Below are 21,201 nucleotides of genomic sequence, written 5' to 3'. Positions count from 1 at the left end.
GAGAGAGGGCACCTGGTAAATCTGCTGTCAACACCCTGTAGGTCCCAGCACCACCTGCACAGAGGACTCCTGCCACCACCAGGGAGTGTGTCTGCAGCTGTGGGAGGGCTTCTCCTGTGACTGCACCATGACCACCTACGGGGGGCCATTCTGCAGTGACCGTAAGTGCAAGTGTACTATGCCTGAATGGGTTGAATGGTGGGGAAAGTCTGCTTTAGTTTAAATCTTTCTCTGGTCTCTTCGGGGTATATTATGGTAATGATCAGAAACCACAGTTGAGTGATTGGTTGACGAGTGAAAATATCCGTAAAATATGAATACCTTAAAGAACATTCAGTCAGACTTATGTTGGTTTAAAGGCTGAAACAATGAGCAACAACAGATGTCACTGTAGATTACACCAAACGGTGAGCTGCTCACAGTGGGTGTCTGGGCGGCTCGATATTCACTGGTTCGCCAGTCTTTCACTGGTATTGGGCAAAATACTGTATCCCCAAAATTTGAACTGTTGAAGAAATAAGAGAAATTAATTTTTCACATTATCTAACTCAGTAGTTCCCAGCTCATTTTGGCTAGTGGACCCCTGAAATTACACAATGTCCGCTTGTGGCCTCTCTTGACATAGAATTTCACAAACAAAAGTGATATATTCAGGGGGGAGTCAGGAAACATAATTTAATCTAACTGAAATATTTATTTCTTTCTTATTCCTTTAATGATCATGTGGCTCCTCATTTGCATGACATTTCAGATGAATCTGCCCTTGTAACTACAAAACCACAAAGTGACATAACTGATTGATTGCCCATTTTAAGCACATGTCTATGATGTGCAAGTAAATTTTCTCACTGTATTGAAATGAAACCAATTGCTGTACAACTTGGTGATGTGCTGTATTTCTGACTTGAGTAATCAATTGCACGCTAATTGCAGATGACACGTTGATAACACCACATTTCAAAAAGCTCCAGTCTGATTGCCGATCCGCCTTAAAGAGCCTTCTATGTCCAAATAGACCCGACTTTTACCAAAAGCTTTTCATACTTATAATAGCAGGAGATTAACATTAAGCTTATTGGTCCAGTGGTCACGGCAAGTTAAGCTTCATTTGCTGCAGTCATTTAGAATAACTGCAAGAATTGTGCCTTTGTGATAATCATTATTGAAATGTGCTGTTATGCAGATTTGTTTTAAGAGAGAAGTCCACTGAACTCTGTAGGGGGGCTATTTGAAGATAATTTGATAGCAAAGGTGTGTGTAAGAAAGTCATGTTTGCAGGAATAAGATATCTGGCATTTACTGTACAGTATATGTAATTTTATATATGAGGAGAATCTAAATATTTAAAATATTATAATAATATAGTCTTTATCTATTACGTCCCCTACTTTCCCAAGACACACCCGGACAAAATGTATATTTCGGTGTTGTTGGGGTCCTGCATTACCCTGTCAGGGTATAATTCGCAGTAATGACCCGGTTTCTCTACATTATCCCGCTTATCATACGGCTACTTACTAAAGAAATCTATAATTTTACACAAAATATTTATTTTAAAATTATTTTATTGATTTAAAATGTACAAATGCATTTCAAAAAGAACAATAATACAATATAATCGGGAGGGGGAGAGAAACAGCAACACCAAAACTTTGTATCGATGGAGATGGGACTTTCAAATTACAATTTCAGAAATCAGAGCAGGTGCTCTCCATCATTGTTCCAATGGAGACGAGCCAAATAATTTAAACTGTCTTTTTTATTTCTTTTTTTTGACAAAACTCCTACAGTAGCCTATGTCTTGAATGATTAAATGCATTGATTTTCAATGTAGTATTTCTTAAAATTTTGCCCACTTTTAATCACTAATATTTGTAGACAGTGAGCTTTGTTTTAATACTGTTCATGTCTATCTGCACGCAGATAATAGTTCATGTCAGCTGTGTTTTGTCAAAGCAAAGCAAGAATCAAGAAAACACGTTGATCTTTATTAAACTTGATAATGACTCCCCTTGAGAGAGGTTACATGTTGGTATGCAGTTATTCAACCCCAATCCTATTTGATTTCTTTCTGTAATTTAAACAGCCGAAGGCTAAACCTTCATAGCACTCCGTCTAACAAGGATTGCAAACATGAATGTATGTACAGTAATATTTTGTTGTCAAAGAAAGAGGCAAAATCTAGCTGTTTGTAGAATACTGAATACATATCTTGTCGGTTTTCAATGATGTATGATTGAGTCAGTTTTAAATAAAAACATTTTGGACAGGAGCTGCCAACATATATTTCAAATGCTCCATGTTTATGTCCCACATATGATCTGTGTTCACTTACCAACAGACCCTGAGAGAGACACCTTTAAGATTACAGGGCTTTATTAAAGCAGTTCTTTAAAACAGAGTGATCTCCTCTCTTGCAATTGTAGGGGAAACTCTAGGACGTATTCTTGCATTTACAAGACTGTTTTTAAACAAGAAGAAAAAACTATTTCATTGTAGTATGTTTGGTTTTCATCCAGCAGCGTTCAAGGAGGACTCTCAATCATCTGGGTGGTAAATGGCATTGCTGGCCGATATCAAAGGTCAAACCAATACATCAGTCCAACGCAGAGGAAATAACAAGCCTCATTCTTCGCATTGAGCCATCATCAAAGTCATTAAAACAAATAAATAATGTGAAAACACAAACAAATATGTAGGCAGGACAATGGTTTTGTAACCATCAGTATTAGTTGGTAAAGCCTGTCTCATCCGTGCCACAAACTGCTGCTTTGTTTTTCTTGCCATCACTAAAGCCTAACAATCTCCTCATCCCGCTAAATATTCTAAGAATTAAAAAAAAGGAGTTGTGTACTTTACTGACTTACTATTGTTCAAAAATATAACCTCATAAGAAACAGTGTAGAAGGTTATCAAGCAACTAAGATCCCTTAGTTTATTTGTGCTTCAGTACATTTGTATTCATATACAGGAAGCAATTTACCAAGTATGTCACAAACATCTGTGCTAATTACCTCCAGGTCATCGTTTCATCACCAAAGTCACCCAGATATACAATGATGTTCTGTGCTCAATTTCCATAGCTTGGTTAACCTCTGCAGCTACAGATGATTATTTTGGCATGTGCATTACTTTCTTGTCTGTGTGTGTGTGCACGTGCTTGCAAACGTGTATGTCTTAGTGTATTTGACCATTCCTGTCATAAGAAAATGTACAACACAAAACGATTATTTCACTTAACTTCCATTTAGCCCATAAGAAACAATGACAACTTTGACAAATGTATTGCAATACAGTGTTAAAAGGCACAATGGGAAACCACTGATTTTAACTTATTGTGACACAATTGTTCCTGCCCCTTTCGCCCCTCATCATCTATGTCCTCCCACCCTATCACAACCATGTGAGTCCACATTAGCGCGCCACGCATTTTACAAACCTATGAAATTCTACGTGACACAGCTTTTCTTAACCACACTTGCACCTATCAGCTATCTGCAGAGTGGAACCCATCGTGCCATCAATTTGTAAGTCAACATTTCCTTTGAATTGTTTAATACACACGGAAGTAATGCAGACTGTAAATTGAGCCTGTAGCCTCCAGGCATGCAGGCAAAGTACAGTTATATGGCACTAGACAGCAGCTGTCTTCCTTCTTTCTTTTGTCATATGGTAGTTAGCAAGCACTGTATCTAGCTTTCATTTTATTTGTGCCAGAAACTACAATGGTTTTCCATTTCCTCAAAGTAACTGGATGAATTTTGTATTATCAAAGGATTCTACACTGTAAAACATAGCAGAGGCTTTGGTAAACCTCTATGCAGACTATATGTACTTGTAATTGTAAGATAAAGCAAATTGTAGTCTAGATTTCTAGATCGCTCCTCTTGCCATTGGTACTATACATTACAAATATAAGAACATTTTGAAGATGATTGTTTTTGGGAATATTAATGGTTCTTTCTGTAGATCTATAACCAAAAAGTATAAGACCTCAATCAAATCCCATTTTCCCTTTGACCTTCATTTCAGGTGGAGTCATTCATGATTATGAGTGTGTCCCAAAGGCGACAAGGATAATCCAGGATCAGGTTCTGACTTAATCTCGCGCCCCGGGACTGAGGCTCAAGAAAACACATTGCTGTTCATAACATGGTGGCCTACCCGAAATAGACTTGTAAGACACTTCTGAGTTGGGCCATATGAAGTAAATGGTCTGGATCAAGCAGACATATGCCACAGTATGGCAACATAAATATATATTTGTGTCCATTTAGATATACTGTAATTAACAGATTGGAATTTGCTCTCATTTACAGTTAGTTGTGTATACAGACTTTGTAATCACAGCATACTGTACAGTATGCTTCATTCCTTTCTAGTCTCAAATCTCTTAAATGACTTTGCAGACTTGCTGTAAACCGATGTAAGGGTATATAAGGATTTATGATTAGAAATTGTTACCATTGAAAAGGCTATATTGTGTTTGAAAGAGCAAGTATGAGGAAGTGGAGGTGGACGCAGTAACCTCCCATAGTGGCATTGATTACACAGTCTCAACCACTCAAACGTCAAATTCAGTACAGCTCGCGCAAAATTATTCATAAATTGAGCCTTTGAAAAACTGGCAGTCTATAGAAATAATAATTTAAATTGGTTTCTTGATTATATTAATGTTGAGCAAGTTAGGCCCATTTGACTGCAGGAGTTCATTCTGAAAGAGGGTTTGACCTTTCATTGATTCTCTACAATTAACTTCACGGGGTTCAAGTCCAAGTCATGACGGAGCTTGGCCTCCTGCTTGCTTAATGTCACATAATGATATTGAACCCACATGTATCCTTACACAATATCTTGCACTTAACCGCTGCATTTAGAACTGAATTATTCTTCATTCAGCCACTTAATGCAGTCTAGGTAGAGAGAGTTATTGTTGGTGGCCCAGTTCACCTTATTAATGCCCGCTCTGAGGTTACAGTGTTCATCTGTAGCATCTTTCTGAACACCATAAGACTTCGAGGGCAATTACAATATGTTGTGATAAGCATTAGTTGGTTCTGCTATTACCTTTCAAACAAAGACGTTGTCGGATCACGGTCTCTGCCTTTTAAGTAAGCCACTACCAATTGAACCACAGAGTCGTCTCTTGATGTGAAACATTCATAGATAGAGGCTTTCAGATTGATTACAGTAGTGGACTCCATCAAAGTCAATTGCCTTTCCTAACTTCGGAAAAGCAGCTCTAATTCATGGATGGATGGATGGATGGATGGATGGATGGATGGAAGCTGATTTTCAAATCAACAAGCCTAATTAATTTATACATATAGAAATCCAGTATGCTCAAGCAGCGTTATCCAGACATCTGATAAAGTTAGATGTTGGGATTTTTCCATTAGTTGCCATCGCCATTACCTCAGCCACCTGGCTTTGTCAGCTTTGTTCAACATAGAGGCAGTGTATCCCAGAAAAAGATAATCTCTGCCAAATCTCTGCTCTGTGTGAGTCATATGGATACTCCGGGCCTGAAACTTCTGGCGCAGCTCCCCGCTGTTACATCACGGAAGTAGAAAAGCTTGAGCATTGTGAAATTGACTGGTAGAGCTTACAGGGTTATAAAAGTGAACATGTGATTAACAGAAAGCACTGCTTTAATCATTGTAATTCTTTGTAACTCATTCAGACTCATCTTCCCGTGAAATACACTACAGGTCAATGCCTGACCACTCACTGCCTTTTAACAGCTTTGTACCCTATTAGCCATGAGTGGAAAACTTTTGACAATATATAGATGTGAAAAGAAGTCGAACACTTGAGGCAATATAGCCCACTTATTTTGGCTTCTCTGTCCTTCCAGTTTCTCACATTAACAACATGTCTTTGTTCTCTTATGTGTTGTGTTTTAAGGGGTTTTCTCTGAAGGGCAGTATTATGTCATATAGGAATTACTATTCAGGTACCAAAAACACTAGTGTTACCAGTATTCACAGAAGAGCTACCGTATCAGTAATCAGACTGGATGTTCTTTTCAATCCATTCAGCAATGTTTGATAGAATGTTTGACAGACTCATAGTGACACTGACGCATTGACTCATACTGTTCATTATGTTGTGCTGTTAAGGAATGAATATAATTGCATGTGCAAAGAAAAACCGATGATGCTGTTTTACCAATGGTGCAGAATTTGTGTAGACTCTGAATGAGAGATTTGAGTCCCAATTATGTTTGATAATAGCAATGGTAGGGCACACAAATAGTGGAAGGGATTACTGAAATAGCTTGCTTCCACAAATTTACTAAACTGTGGTTGGTATCTAACAAAGAATGTGCTAACTGTTCTAACACAAAACAGGCAGAGAGGACAACACATTTGATCTCATGTTCCTTAAAATGACAGAAGATGGCATTAAGGCAAGGCAGCTTTATTTGTATAGCACATTTCAGCAACAGGGCTATTCAAAGTGCGTTATATAAAACATTAAAGAGCAGTAATAGAGAAATAAAAAATAACTAGATAAAAAAAATCATTGCTGGATGAAATAAATACACAGTGTAACCTCAGACCAAGCAAAGCCATGCAACAAAACAGGTGTTTATTTAGACTACGTCACCTGATGTCTATTCATTTCCCATACAGCTATGGCCTGGTTGACACCAGACCCTTCTCAGTTGTAACTGAGAGTGGGCAAGCTTCATCCACAGCCCATTTCCAAAGGGGTGTCACCAACAGATACTGCTCAAATACCTCTGGGCGCAATTCGATAGTCCTTCAACCAATCAGACCAACGATCCGGGTGACGTAGCAGCGACAGAAGCATCAACGGGTTGCTGCGCTTCGGTGGCCGTCATGTTGAATGTAAACAAAAAGCTGCTTGCCGTCGCTGCGCTATCGTTATCGTGTAAAGACCACCTCAACGGTTGTGATTGGTGCCTCGATTTGGAAAAATTGGAAATGGGCTTGAATGGGCTCTTGGCCAGACTGACTTGGAGAGCAAATCTCAAATTTGCCTGAAGTTTGTCAGGGTTTTCCCAGGATAATACAGCTAGGCAACCAGGAAAATTAGTCTAAAAAAAAGAGCTCTGCTCATCTAATTTATCTCCTTCCACCTTGTGATTTTCCGAAATGAGTTTTAGTTGCATTTTGCTAATGCAAAATGAGTAGTTTGGTTGATGGCAATTAATTAATTAATGGTATTATGGGGTTATCACAGCCATACGTTTGAAGTGCTCATGTTTCATTCACCTTCGTATATGACTGTTCCTCTTGGTTAATACAATAAAAAAATATATTACACGCTGCTTAAACACACTTAAGTATTGCCATACTTTGATGTGCTACACTGTGGGTTTCAATTTTCTTCCTCATTAACAAGTGGTAGCAAGGCAGTAGAGTAAGATATTACATCACATGTTGTGTAGGATCACAGTGTGCACCAAGATGAACATTTTCTAGATAGCAGCAAAGGCAAGATTGTTGTATTTTTTTTTTTTTTTTACTTCCCTGAAATTAAAGCTGTGTTGAGCGATTTTGATGCTCTGCTAATCTGCTAAAAGCAGGTAATAGCTGCATGAAGCTGCGAACACGGTTGCTGATTCACAATGGGATCCATAGTAACAGTAACCCTTTCACATCAACAGTCATTTGATTTAATTGTATATACAAAGAATTTTGCATGATGGAGCTTTACGTATGACAGAAGAATTATTTCTCCATAGATTTAAATAATAAATATAACCATACAAGAAGTATTGTATGGATTTCCATGTAATATGGTGTAGACATTCATGGTCTTTGTGAACTTTGGCTTGCCCAATACTTTGGTTAATCCATCTAATAGTTCTTCTTTACAAGGAGATTTACTTCACAGCCTCACAGAGCTGCTAGTGTGGCTGTTGACTCTTAGTCTTGTTATTTTAAGGGTTAGGATTAAAGGTATATTTTTCACTGCAAATAGTGTAGGAACCCAGTGTTTTAATGCTCTCATTAGCCTCAAGAATTCACATCATCGGCAATCAGTAATTCGTTCTCCACAAATCCTCAGCTCACTCTTAAAAGCCACTTGACATTACTCCCCTGACCTCTTACAACCTTTGGGTAAAGTGTCACGGATCAGGATAATTTAATGCCAGTTGATAGCTCATTAGAATGCAAACAGATATGGGCTTCGCTAAACTATGCTTAACAGATTGGAAAATACAAGCCACACTGCCAGTTTCACTCAGATATGCGACAGGTTATTTCATGATTAGTTATGGTCTCTTATGACTCACCCTGCAAACACTGACTGCTGGAGACGGAGTTCAATCTTCTGCCAATGTCACACTGACTAACAGAGTTAGGAGACATATCCAAACCTTTATAAAACACACTTCCCTCACTCACAAGGAATTCAAACAACAGTTACATTGTCTGAGATTGGAAGTTACACGATCCAATATCACTCTGCAGCAATTTTTCAGGCTTTAATTGGCTTTTGTCAAGTTCCTATTCTAGTATGTCAAGGCTAATACTTCTTAAATAGTGTTTATCCAAGATGTCTGTGTATGCCAGACACATTGTGAATTTAATTTCTTGTAAGTATTGCTGAGCTTACAGCACATAGTAATTACATTGATTACATCTTCTGCAGATCCATTTCAATACTGTATGTAAGAGTTTCAACCTGTCAGCAGGACTCACACTTTTCTTCCTTTTACCAAATACATAAAAACAACTACTTCTTAGCTTTCTGTAAAGCAATATGATAAACTGATTTGGTTAGAAGTCTTTCCATAGTTAGATGTTACGGTTTAGTATCAGTCGTCACTACTAGCACATACATTATTTTAATTATTATAGGAATACGAATTGTTATAATGTGGGAAATAGAGGAAGATCTAACTTTGGTAGTTATTGTATAACGTAAGTGCATCAGTATCCTTGCACGGCTAAATCGAATACACTTGATTGTTCAGGTTAATCAATCAGCCCACTGGTCTAATTTTGCCTCATATTAGGTTTATTCAGTAATACTAAAATACTTCACCTGGGAGAATTCATCTGCCGTAAAACCGTCACATATTGAGAGAGAGCACTCATTAAACTCATACTCATTTTGTGCCTGTCATACTCACACATTGTATTAAATGCCTGCATTGTTTAAAGTAACCAACTCTATTCTGTTGTCCTCAGCAGCTCCTTCAAGCAGAAAAGACTCATGATCAACTGGGCCAATGAGAATACTGTATCTGGTAGCGTGAAATTATCAAGTGAAAATGGTAATCATAATCAAATTACAATTTAAAACTATACAGACACTCACATACTTTTCTAGATATAAAATGTATTTGAAAAATCGTATGTGCTAAATAATAAGTTCGCAGGAGTGCAAAACGTGTGCAATTTCCAATTTAATTAATGATTCCTCTCTCTCTCTCTCTCTCTCTCTCTCTCTCTCTCTCTCTCTCTCGCTCTCTCTCTCTCTCTCTCTCTCTCTCTCTCTCTTGCTCTCTCCATTCATCCACCCATGCAGTATATCCATACATAATGGTATGGCTGGTTGAAAAGCTCAAATAATACACAAGTACTGCAAAGGGAAAGTGAGAACAAAAATACAGACATAGATATATTCTCCCAGCTTTATCTCACTTTGTGTGTCAGAGGTAGACTGAGGGGAAAGCTTCTATTGCAGCATCATAAGTAAACAATAAAACTGAAAGATTCCCTCAAAAGAGCTACCAGAAAGGCTGTATATCAGTCTGAAATAGCCTTTGTGTGATGACCGATTTAAACAGCCATAGGCTGTTTCAGACTACATAATACCAAAGATAAGAGCTGGTCAGAAGAACAGAGTGTCATATCCACAGAGGATCCATTTGCATCAGAGAGAAGAGTTTCCTTTTATAATTACAGGCAATTTGTTAAAGAGGGTATTTAGAAATAATATTCATATAAACACCATTTATTGAAAGAATGTTTTTTCAAAATTGTTTTGTCACTAACCAAAGACGTAACAGCAATCATAATATGACTTCAGGTCAAAATAACCAAGAGCTAGATATAATTGTGGCATAAATGGTGTAAAAGTGTGTTCAGAGGCTTGCCAAGAGGCTCAGTGCTTCTGCACGTTAGTGCTATGGGTGTGTAGAGATACAAGATAAAGTCTAAATTGTCTCACATTGGCAGTTAGTGCCTCTGTTTATTCTTACATTTCCCGGATGATAGTCCCCAAAGTGTCCCTAAGGCACTGTCCAGTTTTGGGGCTAACATTATGCAAGGCTTGATTACAAAGTGGACAGCTCCCACCCTGCTCTGACTGCCCCTCTGTGCCTCACTCTGCATGGGAACATGGTGGGATTCACTTGACACCCAGACCACGCAGCAGCTGAGCCACAGATGAATGCTAGTCTATGCTGGTCCCGAGGGGGGGTTTCCTAGTCCCTACTGCAGGGGCTGTGTGAGAGGAGAAAGGTTACATTCAGTTTACATCATAAAGGCTAGATGCACACACAGAGGCCTTCAGAATCGGAGTCTGCATTACTCTGGATTTATTTCTGTTTTTCTTTCACTCTAACACTCACAGACACAGTGACTCTCACTTACGTATACATCATTCACTCGCAATTCTTCTCACAAAGTCAGAGCTTTCACTCTGGTGTGTGTGATGAAATTATAACCCACTGTAATGAAGAATTTAGGAAGAGAGAGTGGATACAATGCGGTGATGTCATTGTGATTGTCTTGAGCCTGTGTCGACACTCTGGGTTGAGGATCCTCAACATCCCTTCATAACTCAACATAACATCAGCAACAACTGGTAGCATATATGTAAATCAATGTTTCAACTTTATAACCATAATCATTGTTTATATTGGATTACATATGTCATATATTGGACTTTACCTCTAAAAAATAATACTCTGTTATTAAAACAGGTCTGTTATCAAGTTTTTAAAGCAACATTACAGAATTTACAGATCTTTAAAGCCAGATCATATCACCTTAGTTTACAGATGTATTGGAACTGCAACATGATTTAAAACATACGCTATACTGCATCACTAACGAGGATTAAGATAAATCTAACAGAAATATGACCAACACATAAGATACATACAGGTTAACGGACATTCAGCCAATTATAGCTCATATTTTTAACTGATGTAGTGGTGATGTAAGTTACTTTTTAGTCCTTCTCCAAGTAAGGCACCTACGTCATTTATATAAAGAAAAATGTTGTTACAATTGCATACTATATTATGATGGTACATTTAGTACAATAAAGATTTGTTTTTCTGATGTGCCTGGTGCAAATGTCATCTTGGATTATTGCTGAACATACTGACTCATGTGGTGAAAACTTTTCATGTTTGCAGCAAGTATAGGTTTTGAAAACTAGGAAAGTGAAACAAATAAAGACAGTCGAAGACTAAACCAAGTTAGGTTTTTGTATTTTATTATAAACTTGCAAGAATATATGAGTAACACGATTTCACAAAAGGCACAGCAGCCAAGCGCGGAAAAAATGTATTCAACGAAAAAGAAAAAGCACACCGTATATATGCATCTCCAGTGAGATAGAAAGACTTGTCCCCCTTTCTAAATATGACTCAACATTTCTTACAATCAAACATAGTCAGACATTCAGGAGCCACTTCACTTCTTCCCCTCTGTAGCACTTTCTACTCCGAGGTTTAGACATGTGAGAAGTCTCAACTATTCAGGGAGAAATAACAGATAGTTTAGGGTGATCTTGTAGCCCCTATCTGCTCAGCGTACACATTACGTTGCCAGACTTTGTGGCTCTTACTTTCAACATGTGAAAATAAGAAAAACTCACTTTCAGCATTGTGAGACAAAGTAAAACAGAAATAAGACAAGAATTTAAAGAATCATGCTTAAATATAATTTTGCCATTACACTCACAGGCGAAAAACAGCCTCACATGCAGTCAATACAATTGGACTGGGCTGAGCATAGCAATACATATACTTAGATATACTTCAACATAAGATAGATTTCTATACTTAAGGTCACAACTGTCATATCATATATTTCTCTCCAGACACAGCAACTGGCTGCTACTGTCTTCAGCTGCTGAAGCTGCCTCTGTAGCCTGATAAAAGCCCATGTACTAATCCTTTACTTTCCCCAGCCCACTGTAACCTATTAAAACTCACGATCCATATGAAATTGGCATTTAGCAGATTAGTTTATGGAAAGAGGACATAATAAGGCACTCAAGACGGCTGCAGTGTTCTGCACAGCAGTAATAGTCAAAGCCATTGTAACTAACCCATGTAATTAGCAGACTTGTAGATAAATGAAGGGTTTTACATGTGTGTCTAACTTTGTGGTGACACTAGAAGCCTACCTTGACTACTTTAAGTACACCTGATGAGGTCCATGTGATGCTGTAAATTGATTTTTTTTTTTTTAAACTTAATTTCAGCAAATCCAAGGCAAGTTTATTTATATAGCACTTTATTATAATTAAACTTAATGTGCTTTACAATGTGCTTGTGTAAAGACTCACCCACCCAAAGACAATTTGGCCTAATGTTACCACATATTTATTATGATGATTTATTACTATTATTATGATTTATTACTATTATTGCAACAAAAAGACCAAACAATGTGCAGTTGATCTACCATCATGGGTCAATAGGAAGTAAGTGTGTTTTGTCTGCAGTCTGTACTGTCTGCAACATGCTGTGTGCAATAGTATTCCCTCACCTAGGACTGCAACCACACTAACTCTATCTGCATGTACACAACCTAGAGTTACTTTACAAGAGAGCAATACTGTATGTGGGCTGGATCTATTTTTTCGTTGCATTTGATATATATGCCTTGCAAATGCACTGGTGAGCTCTATGTTCCTTTATCTCTCTTGCACATACAAACAAACTCTTCAGTCCCTCCCTTTTATTTCTCTCTGTCTACCCCTTCTCTTTGTCACCTCTCTATTCCTGGCTCACTCGCTGGCCAGTGTACAACAAAGCACCAGTCTCTGCATGATTAGTGGAAAAAAAACTTTACGTTTTCTTCTTTGCACCCAATTCACCTTTGGGTAGTGATACAATGCTAATTTGCCTTAGTAGTTTACAAGGACTGTCCCAAAGTCATGTGGGTAAATACACACTACAGATAACCTTAATTTGGTATTACCTTCAGCCACATCCAATGTACAATAATATGTTAATTTATTTTGCATTTTCACCCATTGTGAAGTACTTAGCTATTCAATAAATACACTTGATGCCCACATGACATTCTATATACAGACTTATATCACAGCCCGACTTGATGACTTGATTGGAGAGAGTTTTCCATGGTTTAGGATCAGCATTCTACTTCCTAACCCTAAATAAACAGACAGTAATACAAACAGTAAATACACTGCAAAACAGGTTAAACGTGCAGTACATATATTTGCCAAGGCTGTGTAAACCTCTAATCCTGTTATTAATACAAAACATGTTTGCTAATTTTGACTGTGCATCTGAATCCAGATCTGCAGCAAAAGTTGCTACCTGGTTGCAATGGTATCGTGGGTGTTTGTCAGGGTATGGCTGGATGGTTGTTTACCAATCCTTATCTCTAAAAATATATAAAAATAAATAAAATATATATTTTTAGGGTGTTTCTAGATTGTTTCAGATGGTTGCTAGAGTGATTTTGGAGAGTACCACTGGAGAGATTCATAGTTCACTATCCCTCTCTACTATCAGGTTTGGGATAACCCTTTTTTTTTTAACCATTTAGGCGAACCCTCCATGCAAATGGGTTGGGGTAAACAGAGTGTCGGTGTGGTGCCCAGAATAAGACTAAGGCAAAGAGAGACTGGCTTGAAAGTTTCATCACCATGGAGAGAGACACAGAGAGACGAGCAGGTTGTTTCAATAATGGTTTAACAAGCCGTTTACTTCCCCTCTGCACTTCTTCTTGGGTGAAGTTAAGTGATGTTAAGTGCAATAGAAATAAAATAATTTTTTTTAATTACTGAAGACACTGATTAACTTATCTGATGATTCTCAGTAAGTGCAATGTTCAGTTAGAAAAACGTTTTTTTTTATGAGTCATCACTGAATAGAATTTGTGATAACAGCTTGTGAATTCATTTTAAATCTTCCACTTCCCTCTGACCCTGCTCCCTTGCTCATTAAGTGGCTACTCATGACATATGGTGTTAAGTAATATCAATTGCTGAGGGGAAGTAAAAAAGGACATGAATGCAAATTAATATTGAATACTTCCTAACCCTCTACTTCCGGAGCCCTTGATTGGACCACACGTACTTCTCATTCATTTTGATCTCAACTATACACCTGTAAAGTTTCGTAAATGTTTCTTGCATGGTTGCGACATTATTGTGGTGAAAGAAATCTGGCTGCAGACATATAAACACCTGGCATAGTACTCAAAACCACATCTGTGGTAGCTCCCCTTACAGTAGATGTTTCCAGGACCACATTTCCCATGATGACACACACACACACACACACACACACACACAGACTCACAAGGTAAAAACAATACCAGTGTCCCTGTCGCGGCTGGAGTTTATTATTTAGGGGATATTGAATGAGTGAAAGAATGAGCGAATAAATTCATAGCCCAAGGTTTGACTGTTGGCCAGACCCGTGGTGTTTAAATGTTTCTCCCTTGCTCTTCCTGTGGCCAGGTGCAGTAATGACAGAAATAATGACCCAAGGCAACAATATTGACATAATCTTCAGGGCCCTATTTTAACGATCTGAAACGCAAGTATCAAACGCCAAACGCAAGTAACTTTGTGGGCGGATCTCGGGCGCTGTTGCTATTATACCGGCGGGATAAATGACTCTTGCGCCCGACGCAAATCTAAAATGGGTTGGTCTGAAGTAGCTACGTTACTCATAGGTGTGGTTTGGGAGCAACGTGCAATAAACCAGATCAGAGCGTTATCTCACATTCCCTTTAAAAGCAGGCGCGCTTGTTCCAGGCGGATTGCTATTATAATGGCGGATTTGTTAGGCGGCACACTCTTAATACATCTATGGGCGCACGCCAGGAGCGGTTCACTGCCGAGGAGACCGACGTTTGCTATTGATTTTTCTTTTTGTCAAAATGGAAATAAAGAAATGTCACAAAACATACTTTCCGATGTTTTGGGCTCACTCTCACTGAATCACGAGATTATGAATGCATGGTGATATTTTTGCAATGTAGTCTAACATTAGACCGAGATTACCTCACTATAGACGATGCAGCTCTTCTGTCTCTCCTCTCCCGTGCTGCTGCTGGGGGGCATTTGGGTTAAGTGGCATCGGCACATGCAGTTCTCCTTAAGTGCTCTGATATTTCCTCATTTATGTCATCAACACATCTATGATTCATGGAAATGTGTAAAACAAGGTCATATTTGTCCTTGTATTTATGTATGGTTTGCAAAAATGGGAACTGCTGGGTCCGTGAGATGAGAGAAGCAAAGTGTATGCGCGGTGTGCACACTCTACATTACGGCCAAGCATGCGCCCTTAAAATAGCATCTGAATAACGCGCCACTGACTTTTTTGACTGTTTTTCCTGGTCTGTGGCGGAACTGTTTTCTGAAACTGAAAAAAAGCACTAGGGAACGTTTGCGCCGGAACACGCCTCCTCTTTTTGCTGAACCGACCCCGAGAGTGCAAGTTCCTTCCCTAATTTACCGACGTGAGTCTGTGGAGGGTGCAAAATAGGAATGATACATGCGTCGGTGTACAAAGTCACTTGCGCTGGGTGCGAGATAGGGCCCTAAATCTCCAATTATTCCAGCAAAATACAAGGAATGTCATCTACAGATCTTTCCCCCTAAACCTACTTGTTCCTTTGTCCATGGACTAACTTTCCACCTTTCAGTATTTTTTGAGATATGCTGTTAACCAAACCAAAAATAAAAGGACTAACATAACCTTGGCAGAATGAGTTATAAAAATTATAATAGAGGATTTTTAGAATATAAAATATCTCTTCAGCCAATCAGTATAAGGTAATTTATTTAAAAGCTTTGGGACAAAGGTCAGTTTTCAGTCTACTTGGGGGGTACAGTTAAAAGGCCTTGCTTAGATTATAAGAAGTACAAAAAGGCCTCAAGAAGTCCACAATATGCTTTGCAGTCCCTTAAGTTAATAAAAGACTCTTAAGAACAATTTCAAAACATACTTGGAGCAAGTATAAGGGGTCTCAAACAAAGAAGTAATATAAATAGATTATCAGGTCTAAAAGTCTGCAGAACCTTGAACACGATTTTGTGATTATGATGACACATTGAAGGTAATAAATGTATATATTAGTGGGTTTTACTTTAATTTAATCAGGCATGGCAAACCAAAACAATATATTATTCACAATAAGGCCCTGGCAAAAGATGACTTTCATCTAAAATTGACATCAAAATGACATCATCAGGCAATTTCTTGTGATTTAAGTAGCTACTTTAGTAAGATGAGAAGATAGCACAACTTTTCACAGTGATGGCTGACCTACTGATTTCTAAAATTTCTAGTCTGAGGATATCACAAATAATCATTTATGAAGGGAATCATTCATTTATGAAGTATCATTGTGTAGTAACTTGCTAGGAAAAGTGATACTCGAAAGACATTACAAAGGAAAGAACTCTGTGTCCAATTTCCCACCATATAAAGTGAAGATTAAGGTTCTGGATAGAGTTAGTATAAAAGGCACACAAAATAAAATCCCTATAGAAAATCCACAGTGTGCAAAACAAACTGAACACATTAGTTTACAAGGCCTAAATGTATAATATAACAATGACTATGGAAAGGCTGGTTTGCAAATATTGATAATTGTAGTCCAGCATGAAGTATCATCATTCTCGACATTTTAAGGAGGTTAAGTTATTGGCACCTATGTCCATCAGAGTTTTCAACCATAGCAACAGTAAAATCCATTATGCATTTCTGCTGGCGCTTTCATTATTGTTAAAATAATGAGCAAGACAAGTAGATTGACGCAAGCCAATAACAAAGATAGGGCTTCCTCTTTGGCCAATTATCCTGCTGATGCCTTTACAGGTTCATCATCAAAATTAGGCTCCAGAGTGAAGAGGGGAAAACACCTCAGCCAAGCACAAATTGTATTGTCTTCTGTGTTGGCGGCCCACTTTCCTCAAGTACTGGCTCAGGTATTACTTTTGAATTCCATGGCTAGACCGGGAAATAGGCAGTTCAAGCAGCTCCTCTCAGACTCTTGTCTTTTGTATCAGTCCAAAGCACAGAACATTTAGGAATTGTGGTTGGTCAAATGCAAGAGACTATTGCTCTTTTCCTTTTGTTAGTGGGGCTCTCTCTCTCTCTCTCTCTCTCTCTCTCTCTCTCTCTCTCTCTCTCTCTCTCTCTCGCTTTCCAGGAGACATGCTGAGGCTAGTAAGCTCAACTAAACAAGCAAATGGAATCTATTTTTGCCGGCGCCATGTGCAGCCAACAATATGCAACCTACTGTCATATGCAGTGTCTTTTCAGTGGAGAGTGCACACAGTCTGCCAAGACACCGAAATTGCTATAAAAAAGTGGGAAATCATGTTTAGTCAAGGTGTGAATCTGGAGGAGTCCAGAAGCTCGCCTTAAACCACTGAACTCTGAACCTTTTGTTTAGCCAGATGTACCTGACCTCTTTTAGAAATATGAAATCTCCATGAGTTTTCATATTGTTGTCAGGTCTGCACACAACATAATCAAACAAACTATGAAATAAGTGAGCAGCTCTGTATATGTTTCTGTTCTGCTACATTATTATCTGATGATTCTGCCTCCTATACTGTTTATACATATATTACTATCTGTCGGTGGAACCATTGTGCATTTCAGAGCCTTCATAATTTTTCACTCTCTCTCCTTCCCTTTAGGTGTTGTCGTTTTTAGCCTAATGAAATCAACCAAACATCACAACTGCAGGCCATGCCTTTCAGAGGATGCTCGCATTATGAGTAATTAATCTGAAAGTGCTATGATTAATCCTGCTACTTTACCCCCTGGGGCGAGACCGGAAAAATCTTCTCTCACAAATCCTCCTGGGAACAAACAGTGCACATTTAGGTCTCTTAAGTCTTTCAAACGCTGCACATGTCTTCTCAGATCATGTCATTTGCAAGTTTGCAGGCCCCTTGACTTGTAGTTTTTCTACATAGAAATTTAAATATGTTCTGCTTATTGTTTCTGAACTAAACGTATATTCCATACATGCAAAATTGTTTTATTATGCAAATGCATAGATATCTGGCAAAGTTCTCTATGAGTCAAGGGGGAAAAATTTAAAATAGCCTGCAGGAAAAATATAAAAATGCAAATCAAAGGTTTATTGGACTAGATATCTGTAGAAGTCGCAAATATAGGACATTCTATTTTCAAAATCTAGAAGTCAATTGGAATTCAATTAAGAAGAAAGCTCATCCTCAAATATATCACCATACATCAAATGGGTATTTGATGTGTATCCTGTATGAGGTTTGTCTAAGAGCTGCGTGAGATGCCCAACTTATTAAATAACCAAGGACAAGACAAGGTTAAATACACCCAGTCTCCCCCTTCTTGTTGTCCAGATAGCATGGCTTTCATCATGTTTAGCAACCCTCAAAGCACGTAAATTGATTAATGCAAGCCTTTCATTCTAGACAGCTCACACCAAGATATCATCGCTGCCTAGAAAGATGCTCACATGCTGGAGAGTCTGACAGTCCAAGTCACTGGCTATTAATCATTCCACTTCAACTTCTAGTACCCAGTCCTCCCGGTTATTGGAAATGAAATGCTGGTTTTATTTTCACATGATTGTGTTTAAGTTTGAAATAATTTTTAGTACAGCTGAGGGCAGCTGAAACTCGCTGAAGATTTGACAGTAGAAATACAGTAAAACTGACTTTTCCACTATCAGAGGATTAGTCATAATGCTTGTCATTGAATTCCACACCAAGTAATCGTTACTGTAAATGTGTTGACATGCTATAGCCAGAAAATGCTCTGCATCATCACTATGTCTGTTTGATTAAGCTGGCATGCACTTCCCCAGCATTAAGATTTACTGAACAATATATAGAAGAGGAAACACATAAAGGATTTAAATCTCCCTCTGATTGGATAGATGTGAAGAAAAAAAAATCCACAGCTTGTTAAAATGTATTTATGTTCATAATACCAGCAGATGAATGCCTACATGCTGCTCAAGCACTTGCCATTCTAGAGTGTTATGCTCTCACCCCTCCTCTGTTCTTTTTGTTCAATCAACCTCGCTTCCCCCACATGCCCCACACCCCCTCCCCTGCTTGAGTAATGGCCTGCCTCGCCTTCTTGTCACTATGAGAGGTGGTGCTGCATGGCTTGCCTCTGTCCTCCTGTTTCCATACGTGTCCTTTCAACCGACTAGGCAATCCCAGCTGATATCTCTATCGACCATGATTTAGCTGATATCGCTGCAGTCTCCCTTCCTCTCCCTTTACTTCTCCCCCCTGCAATCTCTATCCCTCTCTGTTACTCCCATCTCCTCTACCGCCGATCCCTCCCTCCTTTTCCGATAATGTGTTTATCCTCAAGTGTCAGTATACTTCCAATTCAACTTGCCATCATATTTCCCAACCCCAAAAACATGAGCAGCTCAGAAACTGTCAGAATACCCCTGAACTCCAATCAGTCACAGCTAGGAATAAGTTCTGCATGGCTAAGCAGCATAAGGGCAGAGAGCTACTGAGCTCTCAAACAGAGGGGTGACTTGTATACAGATATGAGGTGAACACATCAGGCAGAGAGCAAATTGATTAGTAGTGTTAAAAGTTATGGAATGCAATGCTGGGAAAGGGCTTTGGAGGCACTGCTTTGATTTCTTTCAAATGGATTACATACCATAGCCTATAGCTTCCTCAGCCTAATGTAGTGAGCTGCATTATATCTTTTGACAGGTATTTGTGTTTCTTTTATCCTTTTAGCTCTCGAGTCTTTATGTTAGGAGCACATCCATACCAATAGCCCTGTGTTCAGCTGTCTGTAACAGCTCTGACAGCTCACCTAAATCAGGCTCCTCCTCTGCAGTATGATTCCTACGTGTTACTGCCAGGACCTGCAAGCCTGTGCGCTGTGAATCTCTAGCATTTATTTATTCACACAGCCCATTTTCTTGCCTCACTATTTCCCTCTGTGTTTGCGTCGTGGCTGCCTGTTTTCTCTTTCGCTCTCTTCCTGTCTCTCCCTCCCTCCTGCTATCGCTCACAGACTCGCTCTCTCAGACGCACACAAACACACACACACAGAGGCACATGCTGTGCCTCGCTGGATCAGAGCCTCTGACTACAGTATGCCTTCAGAAGAGCTCCTTTATCTCGCGTTCATTAGACCACAACTCCAAGCCAAGATTGTCATTGCGGGGGTCCAGACTGTCCTGGAATTTCACTCATCCGGGAGTCATTATGATACGGCGGTTCTTTTTAATTAGCATAATTTTTGCTGCAGCAGTCCAAGGCAGCATCACAGTGTCTGCCATCCAAGCCATCTCATCTGAGGAGAATCACCTTCCCTCCTCCAGAGACAGACGCATGCAGCTGTCACATTAACCGTTTCTCAGAGGCAGTACGCTGCAGATCTGGTCGAAGTAACGGGAGAGGAGAAAGGAAAAAAAGGAGCAGCAGTGAGGGGAATGCAGCAGTAGTCTGCATGAGACTGAGCAGGTGGAGCGCGAGGGAAGGATCATACATGCATTTGAAATAGAAACACTCTTATGTGGATTTCTACCACACCAGAGGTTACCGTTTACTGGATTTGCTCCGTCTGTGAGAGAGTGAATGAGGAGCTACTGAGAAATTATTTATTTATTTTCTGGAATTTCTCCTTTACTGCGCTGCTGCAGATACTGCTCCCTCTCTCTCTCTCTCTCTCTCTCTCTCTCTCTCTCTCTCTCTCTAACTCTCTCTCACTCCCCCTCCCTATCTCTGTTCTCTTCCTTTTCCCGGGCTAAAGGGGAACAAAAGCACTGGTTCCTGCATCACCTTTCATCGCTGCATCTTCACTCACGCTTATTTTTTATCTCCTTGTCATTTTGCTTAATGAAATGATCCAGTTTCCCACAGAAGCGTGTTATGTCTTCTACTGCGGTGGAGGGGCACTCTTCTTAGTGGGCAGGCTCAGCTGCCCTACAGCTCTACCAGTGGGTGATGGAGACTCTTATCAGAATTCGTGTCACAAGCTCTTTC

The 21,201-nt window shown here is 39.2% G+C and overlaps 1 protein-coding gene across 1 annotated transcript in view; it reads left to right on the top strand.

The window, feature by feature from the left end:
• The window catches only part of nrxn2a (neurexin 2a), a 129,497-nt gene that overhangs the window by 67,612 nt on the left and 40,684 nt on the right, over positions 1-21,201 (top strand). Inside the window, exon 14 of the mRNA XM_078266310.1 lies at positions 42-161. Coding sequence (XP_078122436.1) covers positions 42-161 — 120 coding nt within the window. The remainder of the gene's footprint in view (positions 1-41; positions 162-21,201) is intronic.

This window comes from Sander vitreus, chromosome 13 (genome assembly GCF_031162955.1).
Source record: "Sander vitreus isolate 19-12246 chromosome 13, sanVit1, whole genome shotgun sequence".
Classification (NCBI taxonomy): domain Eukaryota; kingdom Metazoa; phylum Chordata; class Actinopteri; order Perciformes; family Percidae; genus Sander; species Sander vitreus.
The sequence above is the reverse complement of the archived record's forward strand: the minus strand, read 5'-3'. Positions and strand labels throughout refer to the sequence as shown.